Source organism: Gobio gobio (genome assembly GCF_949357685.1).
Source record: "Gobio gobio genome assembly, chromosome: 7".
NCBI lineage: Eukaryota > Metazoa > Chordata > Actinopteri > Cypriniformes > Gobionidae > Gobio > Gobio gobio.
Window position 1 is genome coordinate 43,662,420 of NC_137103.1, and position 18,932 is coordinate 43,681,351.

Below are 18,932 nucleotides of genomic sequence, written 5' to 3' on the forward strand. Positions count from 1 at the left end.
ACATTTTTTTATATACACAACTACACACATCGAATGGCCAAGAGCAGTTCCAGCACATAGTACACAAAGAAACAAGGCCATGCTAATCAATACTGTTATGATTCTGACTTTCTGGTGTGTTTACTACAAAAAGGGTTTTTAGTGATGAGCATGATGTATTATTTCACTTTCAGGCATTCAAATTCATAAACACAACAAGGAAAAAAGAGACAAAAAAGAGGAAATTGGAATTGTAAGTGTGTGTGTGTGTGTGTGTGTGTGTGTGTGTGTGTGTGTGTGTGTGTGTTTGTTTCTAGTGGTGTGAGTGTATATGAAAAGTGTGTGTGTCTGAAAGTGTGCCCTTGTGTGTGAGAGCCTGGCTTCTGTCCGTCACACTTCACTACCCATTCAGCAGCGCTCAGAATGATAGAATACCAATAGGGAACTTAGACAGGAGAAGGACAACCGGGCCACAGTGAAACCGAGCTGGATGCTGACAGAAAAAGAATCAGGCGGGAGAGGCAGAACCCTGATCAAATCCTTCAACATATCACTGACACCTGCTTTGTAAATCATGGAATTAACATTAACCTGTCATTCCTATTTATGGCTAATCCATTACGGCCAAGACTCTGGAGTCACCATACGTATACTTTTTTCTGTTTGCTTTAACAAAAGTTCTGAATCTCGCTTTTTTTTTTAGCCCGTTTTAAAAGTATGAAAAAGAGCTGTACATTTGTATATCCAGTGTTTAAAGCTAAGATGCCAAGGAAAACAACAATGAAGAAAATGATACCACAGTCCTTTCATCATAATGTCTTTCTAATGTTATAAGTGGTGAGCTGTAAGTGTTTCCAGATTTTATTCGCCGTCTTGATACATTGATTTTGGCCTACATGCATTATATTGTATGTGGCGTCCCTACAGCTCTTAAAATCAGAAATGAAGCTGTTACAAAACAGCTAGTATACTGTTATGATTCTGACTTTCATAAAGTATAGGATTACCTTCATTTCTTGGCAAACATAGGCAGTCTATAGTGAGGATAACAAACTATATTACTTGCCAGAATAAGTATTTACTGCAGTGGTTCTCAATTTTTGGGGGTATTTTTCATGATCTTAGAAATAATGAATAATGGAAAAAAAGAAAGAAAAAAGTCCTTTACATATATTAAATAATTATCTGATACTTCTAAAAATAAAAAATAAAAATCTAAGGACTAAACCAGTAACAAACAGACTCGGGCGTAAGTAAGAGGATGCTACTTGCAAAGTAAAGTAAAAAAAAGAAGAAGAAATTAATACTGTAATTCAACAAGGATGCATTAAATTGAAAAAGTACTGTAACAATAAAGATATTTATGTTACAAGATATTTATTATTCAAATAAATGCTCTTTATTCTTCACTTTCTATTCTCAAATAATCCTATAAAATCCTATATTGCAGTTTGCACAAAAAATATTAAGCAGCACAACTGCTTTCAAGATTAATAATAATAATAATCACTAAATCAGCATATTAGATGGATTTCTCAAGGATCATTTGACACCGAAGACTGGAGAAAATTCCACTTTTTTGAACAAATAAATGCAGCTTTGGTTAGCATTACAAAAAACAACGGTAACATTATGGTCATGTAGAATAAGGCATTAATTTGTACTTTATAAGTACTAATAAACATGCTAATAAGCAACTAGTTTATAGTGAATAAAAAAGTGTTACCAAAAAAAAATGATTTAAGGTATATAGGTATAGGGTTTTTATGAGTAAATATACAACCCCAAATCAGAAAAAGTTGGGACAGTATGGAAAACGCAAAAAAAAAAAAAACAAGTGATTTCTAAATTTACTTTGACTTGTATTTCATTGCAGACAATATGAACACAAAATATTTCATGTTTTGTCTGGTCAACTTCATGTCATTTGTAAATATGCATCCTTTCCTGTCATTCAGACCTGCAACACATTTCAAAAAAAGTTGGGACAGTAAAGCATTTACCACTTTGTAATGTTGCCATTCCTTTTCACAACACTTAAAAGACGTTTAGGGACTGAAGACACCAAGTGATGAAGTGTTTCAGGTGTAATTTTGTCCCATTCTTCCTGCAAACGTCTTAAGGTGGGCAACAGTACGGGGTCTTCGTTGTCGCATTTTGCGCTTCAAAATGCGCCACACATTCTCTATTGGAGACAGGTCGGGACTGCAGGCAGGCCAGTCAAGTACCCGTACCCTCTTCCTCCGCAGTCAGGACTTTGTAATGTGTGCTGAATGTGGTTTTGCATTGTCTTGTTGAAATATGCATGGACGTCCCTGGAAAAGATGTCGTCTTGAAGGCAGCATATTATGCTCCAAAATCTCTATGTACTTTTCAGCATTAATGGTGCCTTCACAGAAGTGCAAGTTACCTTTGCCAAGGGCACTGACACAACCCCATACCATGACAGACTCTGGCTTTTGGACTTGTTGCTGGTAACAGTCTGGATGATCCTTTTCTTCTTTGGTCCGGAGCACACGGCGTCCATTCCTCCCAAAAAATACCTCAAATACTGATTCATCTGACCACAGTACATGTTTCCACTGTGTGATGGTCCATCCCAGATGCCTCCGAGCCCAGAGAAGTCAACGGCGCTTCTGGACACTGTTAACATAGGGCTTCCTTTTGGCACAGTACAGTTTTAACTGGCATTTGTGGATGTAACTACGTATTGTGGTACTTGACAAAGGTTTGCCAAAGTAGTCCTGAGCCCATGTGGTGATATCGCTTATAGATGAATGACGATTCTTGATGCAGTTCCGCCTGAGGGATCGGAGATCACGGTTGTTCAGCTTAGGCTTGCACCCTTGTCCTTTACGCACTGAAATTCCTCCAGATTCCTTGAATCTTTTAATTATGTTATGCACTGTTGAATGTGAAATATCCAAATCTCTTCCTATCTTTCTTTGAGGAACATTGTTTTTAAACATTTCAATAATTTTCTCACGTATTTGTTGGCAAACTGGCGATCCTCTGCCCATCTTTGCTCCTAAAGGATTAGACCTTTCTTGGATGCTGCTTTTGTACCAAATCATAATTACAATCACCGGTTGACATCACCTGTTTCAAATCACATCATTATTTAACCATTTTACCTCATTACTAGCCCTAATTTGCTCCTGTCCCAACTTTTTTTTGAAATGTGTTGCAGGTCTGAATGACAGGAAAGGATGCATATTTTCAAATGACATGAAGTTGACCAGACAAAACATGAAATATTTTGTGTTCATATTGTCTGCAATGAAATACAAGTCAAAGTAAATTTAGAAATCACTTCTTTTTTTTTTTTTTTTGCGTTTTCCATACTGTCCCAACTTTTTCTGATTTGGGGTTGTAGGTAAAAGTCCAATTTGACTTCTACTCAAGACATTTTCTTGTCCATATGTGACCCTGGACCACAAAACCAGTCAGAAGTCACACAAATATATTTGTGGCAAAAGCCAACAATACATTGTATGGGTCAAAATTATTGATTTTTCTTTTATGGCAAAACTCATTAGGATATTAAAGCTACACTGTGTGATATTTCCCCCCATCTAGTGGTGAAAAGGTATATGACCATCCAGTGAATTTTAGTTTCTGTTCTTCTCAATTCCGATTTAGTTTCAACTCCTACGGTGGCCGATTTAGTCCAAGATTAACATGGCTTCCAGTTCGACCTCGTCCACATTCGACATGGTGCCTGTGGGATATTCTGTGCGCAGTGGGATGGATGGAACTAAACTGGCCTAATTATTCGGCTAGAAAGAACTGCAGCTAATCCAGAGTGAACTTTGATGATAGTAATGTTTATTCAGTCATCCAATTGCAAGGCATAAACAGGTTTGCGTGGATATGTACATAAATGTGGTTTCTGTGAGAGAACAAATAAGGATGGTAAATATACATACACAGTTAAGAACTGTATAACTATACTTATGTTACATTTGTATAATGTAACCGTAAACCAGAGCTTATTGTACCATATATAGGCGCTAAATGCAGCTGCATTAAAAGGAGCGGAGCTGCCGCTGCTGCTGCTAACAAGCGGTGTCCGGTTACAAAAGTGTGTGCGCAGCTTTAACGGTAGCACTGCAGTGCGCTCTGTAAAACAATTGTTAATATGCCGATCAGACCTGATACATATTTCCATCAACATACATTACAAGCAAATATTTTCTAAAAACGAATAAACATTGTTGATAACAAAATAACTGAATGATTATTCAAATAGGTGAGCATTACGCTATTGTATGTTCACACAAAAATACTTCTGAGGTGACATCAACTGAATTACGCGATGACACACTCTGAAACACATCTACAATGACAATAACTATTATTACTTACGGAGTTATTAACGCACAGAAATACCACACAAGGAAAAACAGACTTTTGAGGAATAAACAAGCCAGGAAAACTCTGTATAACTCTGTTACTGACGCTGCTGAGATGAAAACTCTCTGCACATGCACCAGACAAGTCTGAACAAGTTGACGCGCACATGCGCGAGGCAGAGAATTTTGTACAGTGCCATCGAGTATTAAAACCGGTTAAAACGCGAAAGGCGAAGCTTGAATTTACGGGTATGTCCCTCTTTGGCTAATGTACTTTCAAGATGGAGGGGCAACATGGCGACCACCGTTAGATCCCATTACCTTATGTATTTTCAATGGCATATTATAAACTTACGAGAATACTTTATTACTTGAAAGAAGTAAATATACATTAATGAGCACATATATTTTTGAAAGAACTAAGTGTTTTTAGCTAAGAATAGACTAAAAAAGTTACACAGTGTAGCTTTAAGTAAAAATCATGTTCCATCAAGATATTTAATAAATTTCCTACCATAAATATATAAAACATTTATTATTAGTAGTAATATGCATTGCTAAGGACTTCATTTGGACAACTTTAAGGGCAATTATATCAATATTAAAAAAATTTTGCACCCTCAGATTCCTTATTTATTCAGATGATGATGCATAAATCTCAATTTCCAAAAAATTTACCCTTATAATTGGTTTTGTGGTCCAGGGTCACATATAGTATACTAGTATTATCCTACAAGTACTAGTTCACTGTTACCAGTAATCTCTCACTTTCTCTGCTACAGTTATGCCTCTAGTTGGCTCCACAGCACGCTGTTCTGATCTCAGGTGTTGGGCCTTTGGGGAGGGAAATGGTGTGCCAGAACATATGCCAACACATGACCTTGTCCTTACGGACTGGGCTGTACTTGGCATGGGGCGTGGGGGACCAGATGGGCTTGGTAATATGCTCGGCATGAGGGAGGAGCGAGGCCTACGTGCTCCTCTCAATCAGGTGAGACCTGGAGACCTGAAGACCTGTGGCGGGCTTGGGGGTGGGGGGCCAAATTCATTAACAACACAGTGTGGGGGGCACAATAGGGGAGAGGGGGCATCACCCCCACCCAAAACACACGCTCTTATTTGTCCTCTGCTGTGACCTACAATCATTAAATCACACAATGGAGTCATACGTGGAAACGGAATGATGTTGTTTTCCTTCATACCATATTTTACCATACATATTAAGGGATAGTTTACCCAAAATGAAAATTCTGTCATCATTTACTCATGTCATTTCAAACCTGTGTGGATGTAGATATTTTGAAGAATGTTAAGGTCCAAACTACTTTGGACAAAAAAAAAAAACAATACATTATTCAAAACATCATATTTTATGTTCCACAGAAGAAAGAAAGTCATACAGGTTTAGAACAACACTCAGGTGATATCAAATTTATATTTAAATTTATATAATTTAATGATGACAGGATTTTTTTTTTTTTAAATGTTGGGTGAACTATCTCTTTAAAAGCTGCCCAAGACCTACAATAACAGATATGAACAACACGGTATGTTTCAGAAGAAAATTTTGAAAAAACATTAAGAAAAATATATTCAATACTAAGTACTAAAATAATAATGCCATCCAAAATGGAGCTGAATGTTTTGAGGTTAAGACTTCCACTCTTCAGACTTTAACTTTTGAGTGATGGTGACAAATGCACTCACAAACTCTCTCTAGGATGCTGTCACTCTCTTCACATGACTTGTTGCTGTTAATTAAACCTAATATCCAGCAATTTACTGCTCAATTTGTTGGCCTGGATGCATCTCTTTAAGCTGTAACGGATGCCTGGCAACACATTAACCATTCAGTGGGATACAGACACGTTCCCGGGGAATCACACTGGGAGTGAGAAAAAAAGACTGATGACTGAATAGGCTTCAAATGACATCTATAATTCAATATTAAATCTTTAGTAACCATCATCATAAAGAGCTCTTGACTGTTTATACTCTACATAACGGAAAGGTTTTTAATTACGTAGAGATGAAGTGAGCGATTAGTGATATGAGATCTTAGATGAAACACCGTTCTCAAAAGAGAGAAAGAATAACCTGCAGACAGGCCTCACACCTCATGTGCGCACTACTTTATTTTCCACTATATTTGTATGGAAAAGAGCCCCCTACACAGTCAGCAAAACCTCCTTTTGTGTTCCACAGAAGAAAGAATCTTCTTCGAAATTACATGCGGGTGAGAAAATGACTCCATGCTTTTCTTTTTTCTTTTTTTTGGGTGAACTATCCCCTTAAATCAAACCACTCAATCCAGTGTGAATTCATCTGCTGTAAGGTCATGCAGTCGTCCTTTGCCTGATGTGGCATTACACCAGGGCACAAAGAAGAGCTTAACTCTCATTTGCTGGGTGATTAATTTACTCTAGATATGATCTCAGACAGTTCATTGGCACTGCTGCCCATTTCTAACAACACTTGCTTCTGCCCCATTTTAGAGTCTTTTCTCCCCTTTTTTCTTTGACCTGGCCTGAACAATTGTTTACAGATTCAGAGCGAGGTCTGGCCTTCCTCAGGCCACAGTAAATAATACACACCTGTCTGCTCCTCAAAACACAGCTCTGTCCTATAGTGTCTGTTAGGCGCCAGCCTTGGAAATCAATATTGCAGGTTGTGTTTGGCGCTGGGGGCCGGTGTGTGTATTTTTTTCAGGGAAGAGGATTTTTGTGCCTTTCCTCTGAGGCTGGTCTGGCTCCATTGAAAGAATGAGTAAACCTCTGTGGCAGCCATGATAAGGGCATCAGCATAAGGCTTCTGGGAAATGTAATGAAATGTCACTGGTGTGTGAATATTGGCTATTTTACAACGGCTCGTGCAATCATATTTACAATTTCTTGAGATTTTGTTGACTTAAGTGTTATACAATTTTTTTAGTGATAAACTTTTCAATTTGCTATGATTCATCTTTTTGGTTTGTGCCAATTAACTAAAATACAAATAAATATAATAAAAAATAAAAGCCAATAATTTGATCACAAAGGCTGCATTTCTTTGATCAAAAATACAGTAAAACAGCAATATAATGAAATATTATACAGCTAAATTAAATTAACAGTTTTTTATTTTAATATATTTTAAAATGTAATTTTCAGCATAATTACTCCAGTCTTCAGTCACATGATCCTTAAAAAGTCAATAAATAAATATATATATGCCAAAACAGCCCTGCATGACCCATCGAGGCATGGACTCCACTAGACCCCTGAAGGTGTGCTGTGGTATTTGGTACCAAGATGTAAGCAGTAGATCCTGTAAGTCTTGTAAGTTACGAGAATTTGGTTGTGGAATTTGGAGGCCAAGTCAACACTTGTTGTGCTCCTCAAACCATTTCTGAACCATTTTTGCTTTGTGGCAGGATTTTTTGCGCGATACTGTCTGCAACAATAACAAGTATGGAGGAGATTCAAGCAGCGCTGCTTTTGGTAGTTATGTATTGTTTTAATAAAGAGGTCATTAACAAAACAGCGGAAAAGAGACGAGCACTGATACTAAAGCGTATTCTGAAAGCTCGTAAAGCTAGATTTAAAATAAGACAACGTCATCAGACAGAAAGAGCAAGACTGATATTTACTGAACGCAGAACGGATGAACCTCACAAAAGTGTTCAGTGCCCAAGTCCAACCCTCGAAAGTTCCCGAACGTTGAAAAAGTACTACCTCGCGAGCAGGGCCGTTTGGAGGGGGAAATATTTACCCGGAACTTCATTTAGACCCTGGTTCCTGCGGTCAAAACACACAGAGTACCACCCCAAAGTTCCTAGTTCCTGGGGAAAGTTCCTGCGGTGGAAACGCGGCTTATGTAGCCCCATACGCAACAAACTGTGATGCACTGTGTATTCTGACACCTTTCTATCAGAACCAGCATTAACTTCTTGAGTAATTTGAACTACAGTAGCTCGTCTGTTTGATCGGACCACACTGGCCAGCCTTCGCTCCCTACTTGCATCAATGAGCCTTGGCCGCCCATGACCCTGTCGCTAGTTCACGACTGTTCCTTCCTTGGACCACTTTTGATAGATACTGACCACTGCAGACCAAGAACACCCCACAAGAGCTGCAGTTTTGGAGATGCTCAGCCATCACAATTTGGCCCTTGTCAAACTCGCTCAAATCCTTATGCTTGCCCATTTTTCCTGCTTCTAACACATCAACTTTGAGGACAAAATGGTCACTTGCTGCTTAATATATCCCACCCACTAACAGGTGCCGTGACCTCACCTTCATAATGTTATGCCTGATCGGTATATATATATATATATATATATATATATATATAATAAACATGATACTAAACTCATCAGTAAGACCATAAAGGTCTCTGCGTATGGATGGTGCTCTGCTGATGTTCACATGCCTGGAAGAAAAATAAAACAAACAAACAAAAAGCATTTTCTTCAGAAATGAGAAAAATGAGAGACGGGAAAAGTCATTTTGCTTGAGGCGGCAGAGCACATTCATTCTTACGCTCCTTTAACTTAGAGAGCGTTATGCCAAGTGTGTGCGTGTTTTATGTTTCAGAGAAAAAACTGACAACAAATTTCTGGCTTGGACTACACAAGCACAAAACATAAAAAACAATGTGGGAGAAAGGTGTGAGATCACTGCAGACAGGTACTGCATGTCAGAGCTAAATGAAGACGATCCCAAAGTGGGATTAGATAATTTAAGGGTTAAGATATTTATGTTGAAATCCGATGGCTCAGAAAGGCCTCCATTGCCAGCAATGTATTTTGCACTCACAAGACCCATAAGAGGTACTAAAGACGTCGTTACAAAGTCCATCTCACTACAGTGGTTCTAAAATCATTTTATGAAGCGAAGAGAATAGTTTTTGTGTGAAAAAACTAACAAAAAAACGACTTTATACAACAAGTTCTTGTCTTCCGTGTAGGCCTCTGACGTGAACTCACGAAGCATCACGACGCATGTGCGAGAGTAGAGCCGGCATTCGGACACATGACCCAGAAGCGAGGAGCTTTGTTTATAAGCAGAGGAAGACGCGCCGTATCTAAGCTGTTGAATTCTACATTGATCGTCCTTTAGGTCTCGGCGTAGTGGTTAAAAATGGGGCTAAAATGTGCATGCAAATGTGCTACATCATATTCTTCTGCATGCGTCATGGTGCTTCGTTAGTTCACGTTAGAGGCCTAGATGGAAGACAAGCAATGGTTGAATAAAGTCATTCTTTTGTTTTGTTTTTTTGCACACAAAAACTATTCTTGTCACTTCATAAAGTTATTGTAGAACCACTGTAGTGAGATTGACTTTGTAACAACGTCTTTAGTACCTTTTATGGGTCTTGTGAGTGCAAAATACATGTGCTTCCAATGGAGGCCTTTCTGAGCCATCGGATTTCAACAAAAATATCTTCATTTGTGTTCTGAAGATGAACAAAGGTCTTACGGGTGTCGAACGACATGAGGGTAAATAATTGATGACAGAATTTTCATTTTTGGGTGAACTAACCCTTTAAATACAATAACAGTGCCCCAAAATGACAATATTGTCATAATTTACTTAACTTATATATTATATATGAAGTCATATGGGCTTTTTATCTTTTTGTGTGGATTTTATGATACATTTATGGTGCAAATCTTTTTTTTTTGCACCACATTTTTGTGTATGTAAAAGAGCAGCTCAGACATTATGCGTAAAATCTCCATTTTTATTACACAGAAGAAAGAAAAGTACATGTTGGAATAACATGAGGGTGAGTAAATTCTTTCTTTCTTTTTTTATACTCCTTAAAGCTCCAGTCTATTAATCATTAACTTTGTCCAGACATCTCCAGGGGCCTAATATTGGCTGTGTGTATATCAGTTTATTTCCACCGTAAGTGCTCAAAGCGCTGACTTAAAACAAATTAAAATCCTGTGCGTTATGAAACTGTAGCCCTAGTGGGAAACCTCAATACCAACCAACAAGCGCTGTCAGTCAGCGATTCAGACAATCTCTCCTATTTTCCCACACATTTCTGCACCAATCGTGCGTCTGTGCTCCCAGCTGTCTGTCTGCGTGTAAGCGGCCAGTGAGCAGTCCGTGATGCTCTCTGCATGCAGCCACATGGCTAGTCATCCTTTCTGTACACACTACAGCATAACAGATGGCTGCCTGTGGTAAATATGTCTAACTTGACCTGATGAAATAGCACAACAATCGATCCAAGTCATTATCGTCTCCAGCTAATTGCAGAGGCCTTGATGAAACGCAAGAGGAAAACCGTTTATATTCAGATTAGATGTTTAGATTTGCATTTGCAAATGACTCGCATGTCTCTATTGCTCTTTAAATCTGATAAAAGCAATTATGCATCATTTTCTCTTCCTGTCATTCCAATTCCAATTCAACATTCAGTATTAGCTGTGACCAATTCAGTTCCAGGGCTGTGTTTGAAATCGCCCCTATACCCTTACATAGGGCACTATTTGAAGGGACAACCATTTGTAGTGGTGTCCGAAACAATAGTGGACGTTATTAAGTGCACTAAATCAATCCCATAATGCACTGTGATGATCGCGCCAAATCAATTCTGTGTCTGACCAGGAGATGACGCCTGCAGCTGAAACAAACATCCATTTTCCAAACCTCTAGTCCAATGTGGGAAGAGCGTAATATCATACAGGTATACATTCCTTTTTAATTGATTAAGGTTTATTTGTGCTTGATTCCATGACAGAGTTCAAGATAAATCTTTTCTCAGTGTCCGAATTCACTCGCTCGTTTTCATTCACTCCTTCAAGTGGACTATTAATGGACCAACGGAGTAGTGAATGCAGAAGGCGATTTTCGAACACAGCCCAGCTGATATCAAAAGGAGTCCAAATTCTCAAAGTGATTGTTCATGAAAAAATCTCACCATCATTCTGTGAAACACACAAGAAAATATTTTGAAGAATGTTGGTAACCAAACATTTTTGGTGACCAAAAACGCAAAGATATTTCTCAAAATATCTCTATGTCTGTCTTTTTTTACTGAGCTTGTCACAATGCGTTCTGGGATTGCATTATTAGTGCTATTTTAGTGCACTATTACTTATCTACTATAACAGCTTTTAATTTGATTAATTAATGTTATTTTTATTAATCTATTTTGAATTAACTTTTGTTTTAATCTTAATTTTACTTTAATTGTTTGTAATTTTGCTACATGCTTGTTTTTAATTCAGTTCAATTTTAGTTTTAATTTATAGTAATTTTAGTGCCATTTCAGTTAGTTGCCAAGCACCATTTCTAATTTTTTTTAGAGTTTAGTCTTTATCCTAATATATATATTTTATTTCAATTAATTTGAATTGACAAAAATGTATTTAATAAATTTAGTTAATGATAATAACCCTGCTAAGAATACATGCAAAGCTACTTTAGACCGTGATCATAGCAAAAGGCAGCATAGCGTTGCTACCTACCTTTAGGAATGCACAGTGTGCCTATAAATGCTGCCTATGTAGGCAGCTCACTAGGGTTCAGAACAAAAACAAGACTCAAATGTACTTCTCTGAGCATATCCAACACGATGCGTATCTATAGCACGGATTGTATTTATTGAGCAATTTATTCGCAAAAAATAGTTTTTGCATGCATATGACATGCACTGTAAACCCCCTGGGTAGGATTAGAGATGTGGATCACATGCACGCAAAAACTACATAAATACAATTCGTGCTATAGATACACACTTTCATGAGATCGGGCTGGCATATCTTTCATAAAACTCATTCAGCTCAGAAAGTTACAGTTGTTTCTTTCTTCTTTTTTGGGGGTTGCACGTCACATGCTCATATAAATTGGGGACAAATGACAGGTCCCCATACCCCCCTCATTCTCACCACAAACAACAGACAGATCCACCAAGGTCAAAGCAATTAAAGCTGCTCTGTTAGACAGGCAGTTTTGATATCCAGATAATTGAAAGTGAAGCCCCAGCTAAACTGCTGGTGTCCCTTTAACTTCATCTCTAACACCGGCAAGTCGCTCTTGTGTCTGCAGGTCTACTGAGCTGAGAAAGCCTCTGTGTTCCCTGACATCTGTGCGGTCTTCCTCTCTCTTACCTGTTTAAAATTTCAGCAGCCCAACGTCGAAAAAGAGCAAGGTTGAGAAAGAGTGAAGAAGAGCTAGGAGATGTGAGATGAATGATTGTGTGTGGGAGAATGACAAAATATATTTCATATGAATATTGGAAAAGATCTGTACGGATGGCCTTTAAAGTAAATTGCTTTGCCTCAGTTTGTTTGTCTTGGGTTGGCAGAACCTAAAGGATGTTTTTAAAGGTTCAATTCAAACAGGAGAGTTCTAGGTTCAGGTATGAGCCAACCGGGATGACAATTGCAGCTTTATTTAGCTAATTAGGTTACATTGTTCAGGAAAGGTGTACTTTCAAGACATCTTCACATATCTTTATCTACGGTCAATCCGTAGCTTATAATTAGTACGTTAGAAGCCAGACAATTGTCATCTCAACCAAAACCATTGAATATCAAGCGTCAATTTAATTACATCTATTGAAAATTCAATTGGTGACATGAAGAATGGGAGGATTCCAAGATTTCCAAGAGATGAAATGAACCATGAAAGGATAAAAGGGATAATTGTTGCCTGTGATTGTATCATCATTGTACTTAATAAGAACTCTGTAACCTGAAATAAAACTTAACCGCGAACCCCCATCTACCCAGAGTGTATTTACACTTTCCATTATAAAGTTCTCTTCCAACTGGCAGAACCATGTCAGGTGTGTTTTGGAGGGTTGAGAAAAAAAAAAAAAAAAAAAAAAACGTGTATATACATATAGGACCTTTACTTTGATGAAACTGATGGACGGTCGACAGGACCGTTAACTCAGCAGTCCCTGAAAGACACAGGCACAAACACCAGCTCTCTCTGATTCCTGAACGACTACATAAATGAACCTTTACAAATAGATTGAAAAATGAAGTTCATGGGATGCAGCCTTAATGAGTGTGCAGGCATGTGTGAAGTGTGAACATTTTGTCGTTTCATGCTGTGTGTCTGTTGTTTTTGCCTGTGCTGTCACTTTCTGTGTGTCACAGTCTCCTTAACAATTACACCTCTAAGCTGCTTTCCTAAATGCCACTCGGAAAATACAGACTCCAGTGGTAAACATTCAACACACAATGACCAAATGTGTAATTACTGCAAAAATGTTATGGTACAGTGCCTCACAATTAGAATTTGAGGGAAACCTCAGTCTTGCATGGCTACAGATGGTTGTCAGCTCCACACTGTTGATTTGAGAGATGCTGCTTTGTACTGCTCTACAAGATCCTTACTTAAAGATCTCATCTGTTCACAAAAAAAATATTCACACGTTATGAGGATGAATGTTGTGGCAAATGTCCAATAGAAGGCACAATAAACCACGCACATGCACACACAGAGTTTTTTGTGAAATGTGGGGACATTCCATAAGCGTAATGGTTTTTATACCGTACAAACCGTATTTTCTATCCCCCTACACTGCCCCTACCCCTAAACCTACCCATCAGAGGAAACTGAACAGTTTACTTTCTGTGAAAAAAACCTCATTCTGTATGATTTATAAGCCTTTTGAAAAGTGAGGACATGGGTAACATCCTCATATTTCACCCTCTCCTTGTAAAACCTATATCATACCCATGTCATTATACACATTTGTGTCCTGATATTTCACAAAAACATGCCCCCAAACACACACACACACACACACACACACACACACACACACACACACACACACACACACACACACACACACACACACACACACACACACACACACACACACACACACACACACACACACACACACACACACACACACACACACACACACACACACACACACACACACACACACACACACACACACACACACACACACACACACACACACACAAAGAGAGAGAGAGAGAGAGAGAGAGCAATGCCTGACCTTTTCTTCAATAAAAAGTACTACTGGGTGTCTCTGGTGATCTCACAGGGCATCAAAATTGAACCTTCACACATCAGGCTTGTGTTGGCTCTTGAGTGAGTCTGTTTTTCAAGCATCTACACTTGATCACACCTACTCTGTTCCACACGCATATGTGCATTTCATTAACAGAGCCCACTTGAAACGTGAAGGAAATAAGGAAGCGCAAATGCTGGTTTAGTGCACCTCTGGCCAATCTCATCTCATTGCATTATTCATATAGAATTCTACTCATCAAAATTACTTCCATACCTTATTATATCATCAATAATATATTGCATGAAGTGCTTTTTTCCCCCACAAACTGCCATTAACCCATTAGGCACAGTCAGACAAACCACAGAAAATAGGCTTGTGGTCTTCTAGGACAATTTGCCGCCTTCTCTCTCTCTGAATGGTACTTGTTAAATGTGCAGTATGTAAGATTGACAGCTAGTGGTCGAAATAGGTACTGCAGTCCACACTCAAAATATTGAAGATAGACGTTTCCCCGCCCATCCTCCTCGGACTCCACACTCACACGGGTTGCCAGCTTGAGGACACACAACAGGAACGAGCGCAACTGACTATGAAAGACTTACACACTGTGATTTATCCGCGTTTTAATATACGATCTCGTTCATAGAGATTTTTAGATGGATGCCCAGGCTTTTTGGATCGGGTAGAATCTGCGATCTCTGACCTAGTTTGTTTGCTGGCTTCCATGGCTACAGTACGCTGTGTTTTCCGCCAACTGGCAACCCGGGATGTCAAAATACTATTAGGTAAATTGACAACGGGCGGGATCACACAGACCAAAACAAAAACAGACATTCCGACACGGAACGCACATTTCAGCGCAGAATAACTGAATGCTGTCGCATTGTTTTTCAGAGAAACGAGTATGTGAACTTAGCATGTTTCCTAAATATTTGCAAACATATGATGGTATTTGTATGCTTTAGCACAGTCAAAAAATTACATACAGCACCTTTTACGTATCTTTTTTCTTCATTTCCTACTCTTGCACTTTATTCCATCTCTCTTTACACTCTTTTTCAAACTGACCATTCTGAAAATGTATCAAGGGCAAGCAAAAATGTGAACTACTCGGCTGACACTTACGTTTGTACACACTGTTCAATGACTGTCAGCATGGCTTGCATTATACATATAAAGACGCAAGGAGAAGGACACAAATGTTAAAATACTTTTGTCAAGAGGACAATGGCCAATTCATCATTGTCTCCAAAACCAACTGAGTCCGTTCTTGTTATCATTTGTAGAACTACACAACAATCTCTCAAATTCAGTGCTCAAAACCTGATTGTGAAAGAGAGTACTTTCACTGTGTCCTTTCTCTGTTTATTTGACGGGTTTTCTTTTTCTCTGTTCTCATTAAAAGAAGTTCCTCATTGCCAGGTGGCCTAACGCACGCACGCACGCTCACACACACACGCACACAGTGTTTGAGTATGGGTTTATATGTCAGAGAAGCTGCATGAAGAGGTCATTGCAAAAACAACATGCTCTATGTCTGTAATAAGGTACTTGTAAATAATGCATATACCACGGTTTTGCTTCTTCAATAATGCATGGACCACAACAAAACATAAGTAAAAATGATTTTTTTTCTTCGCAAAATGAGTTTGTGTATAGTAACTAGCCAACTCTGTGCAATGGATTAAAATAAAAAGTATGTAGAACAAACAGTTTCAGAGACACAAAAGCCCGGTTTTACTGATAAAGATTAACCGCATCACAATCGCCACAGATGTTTGCAATGGCACGTAATATACCATATGTCCAAGAAATTGGCTAACTAAAATATCCCTCTATATATTGTGTAATGCATCATTGAAAGGTTGGTTTAAGGTATTATTTTGAAGCCAGTAATTTAACACTATGAGTATATGAGGTGACATTTCTAAAGCCTCGGCTCGTTTTGCCCATTATCTTGAAAAGAACAGGGCAGACAATGTCTGATTTTACTCCCACACTGCAGCCTGCTCTTAGAAAGACTTTCATAAGGTGAGTCTAATACATAAATAATAACCTCCTGTTGTATCACTTCAGGTTAACATTTCTCAAAAGTATTGTGCCTAAAATCTTTATTCTGCTCGGCTGATTTGGAAAGCCTCTGAAGTGGTCATGTGAGTACAGCAACAAAACACCTGAATACCAACTAGCCTTCTAAAACTATGATTTAAATGCATGAGATTCATCTAAACAGTTGAATCACACAAATAAAGATATGCAACACTGGCTTTTGTCTTTTTATCCGTACAATACAAAGCTAAACTCACACCAGCAGTGGTTGACATGAACTTTTAGCAAAAATGTTTAATTGTATGCACAAGAGAAAGAATCAATTATACATCAATTTCAGAGACCCTTTATGCATGTTACATACATGAATCATTCACAAACTAATTCATTCAGGAACCAAACAAGTTTATGAGTGAGTCACTGAATCTCTCATTCAACCAAAACACTTGCTGAATTTGGAACCGCATACTACTCTTACTATTTTTACTATATTTTTATACAGCAGAAATAGTAAGAGTATTATGCTAGCATGCGATTCTGAATTCAGCAACTGATTCATTCAGAAATCCAGCTAATGTGTGCTGCTCGGAGATATGCCAAAAACAAAGTAATAATGAGTCTAAAAGACAGACAGACAGACAGACAGACAGACAGACAGACGGATAGATGGATAGATGGATAGATAGATATTTTTTAAAAATCTCACTGACCCCAAACTTTTAAAAGGTACTGTATGTACCCTTTCTCTCTCTATTCATCAAATACCATTCAAGCTGCCAACACCGTTTCATATTAACTTTAAAAAGTTTTAGCTGAAGTACATCAGTTCATACTGCTGTCGCTGCTTAAACTGTCATGTCAACTACCACCTGCTGTGATGTAACTCCTGTAAAACCTGGTGCACTCTTATTCAAGAGCCCTTTTTTCTTTTCATTTTAAGAATGTTTTGTAAACAATAATTCCTAAAATAGCTCTGTTACTGTTCAGCTTAAATCATTGTGTTAACCCCACACCCCTCCTACACACAGTTCTGCATCTCAGAGGTGTCAGAGGTTTTGTTTCGAGTGACAAAAAGCAAAGCTCACAGATACAACGTGGAGCTCAGATCAGACAGAGCGTGCTGTATGCTGTTTATCTATCCCAGCAGCCTTTGAGGTGCTGCTGCTCTGAGATCATTCATATGCACTCCTAGTCTGGGAGACAGAGCAGAGGAAATATGACCACCATTGGTTTGGGAGGAAGATAAACAGAGTGGTACAGACAGCAGATGGGGTTGGGGGTCCAATATCAAAGAAATATGGCAAAATTATGCTGCATGACTGGGAGGAAGAGCGAGTGAGCGAAGATCTGAACAGTGTTTAATGCAAGTTCAGACAGCAGACCAAAAAAAAAAACACACCTCAACACTTTTACATTAAACATACAGTAAGTTATTTCTTTGTACTTTAAAAATGTAATATCTAAAGAAATAATTAGTAATTCTGAATAAAAAATTAGCTATATCAATTAATGTTTCATTTAATCCCTAAATCTCTGGTTCACTCAGGATATGGGGTGTCTTACCTTGGCGATCTGAACACACCAGTTGAGCAGTAACTGGGAGCCGATGTTGTCTTTGTGCTCGTGTACGTAGTCCAGTAGACAGCCGTGGGGCATGAGCTGAGTGACCAGCTGTATGGTGGGGCTCAGACACACACCCAATAACCGCACCAAGTGAGGATGCTCCATGCTGGCCATGATCAGAGCCTCCTGGAGGGAAAAAAAACCACTCAGAGCACAGGAATCCATAACAGATTAATCACAATGAGTGGTTTAAATGGAAGGTTTTTTACAGCATGTAATGTAGATGCTTTAACCTGTTCTGTCTTTTTTTAAAAAAAGTAAACACAGCTAGTTCTTTTAGCTTTTACACACACCAATTAGGCATAACATTATGGCCTAATCCCTCTTTTGCTGTCCAAACAGCCCTGACCTGTCGAGACATGGACTCCACCCTAAAGGTGTTCTGTAGTATCTGGCACCAAGATGTTAGCAGCAGATCCTTTAAGTTGCGAGGTGGGGCCTCCATGGTTCGGACTTGTTTGCCCACAGATGCTCAATTGGATTGAGATCTGGGGAATCTGGAGGCCAATTTAACACCTCAAACTTGATGTTGTGCACAAACCATTCCTGAAACATTTTTGCTTTGTGACAGGGCACATTATCCTGCTGAAAGAGGCCACAGACACCAGGGAATACCGTTTCCATGAAAGGGTGTACATGGTCTGCAACAATGCTTAGGTAGGTGGTACATGTCAAAGTAACATCCACATGGATGGCAGGACCCAAGGTTTCCCAGCAGAACATTGCCCAAAGCATCACACTGCCTCCGCCGGCTTGCCTTCTTCCCATAGTGCATCCTGGTTCCATGTGTTCCCCAAGTAAGCGACGCACAAACACCCGGTCATCCATGTGATGTAAAAGAAAACATGATTCATGATCAGACCAGGCCACCTTCTTCCATTGCTCCGTGGTCCAGTTCTGATGGTCAAGTTTCCACTGTTG

General features: G+C 38.8%; 1 protein-coding gene across 4 annotated transcripts in view; it reads right to left on the bottom strand.

Annotated features, from left to right (window-relative positions):
• erbb4b (erb-b2 receptor tyrosine kinase 4b) overlaps window positions 1–18,932 on the bottom strand; it is a 429,788-nt gene that overhangs the window by 34,666 nt on the left and 376,190 nt on the right. For 2 of the 4 annotated variants that reach the window (XM_079822543.1, XM_079822541.1), the window contains one exon: window positions 17,952–18,134. In XM_079822543.1, coding sequence (XP_079678669.1) covers window positions 17,952–18,134 — 183 coding nt within the window. Of the gene's footprint in view, window positions 1–17,951; window positions 18,138–18,932 lie in introns of all 4 variants that reach the window. The other 2 variants (XM_079822542.1, XM_079822540.1) reach the window with 1 other exon arrangement.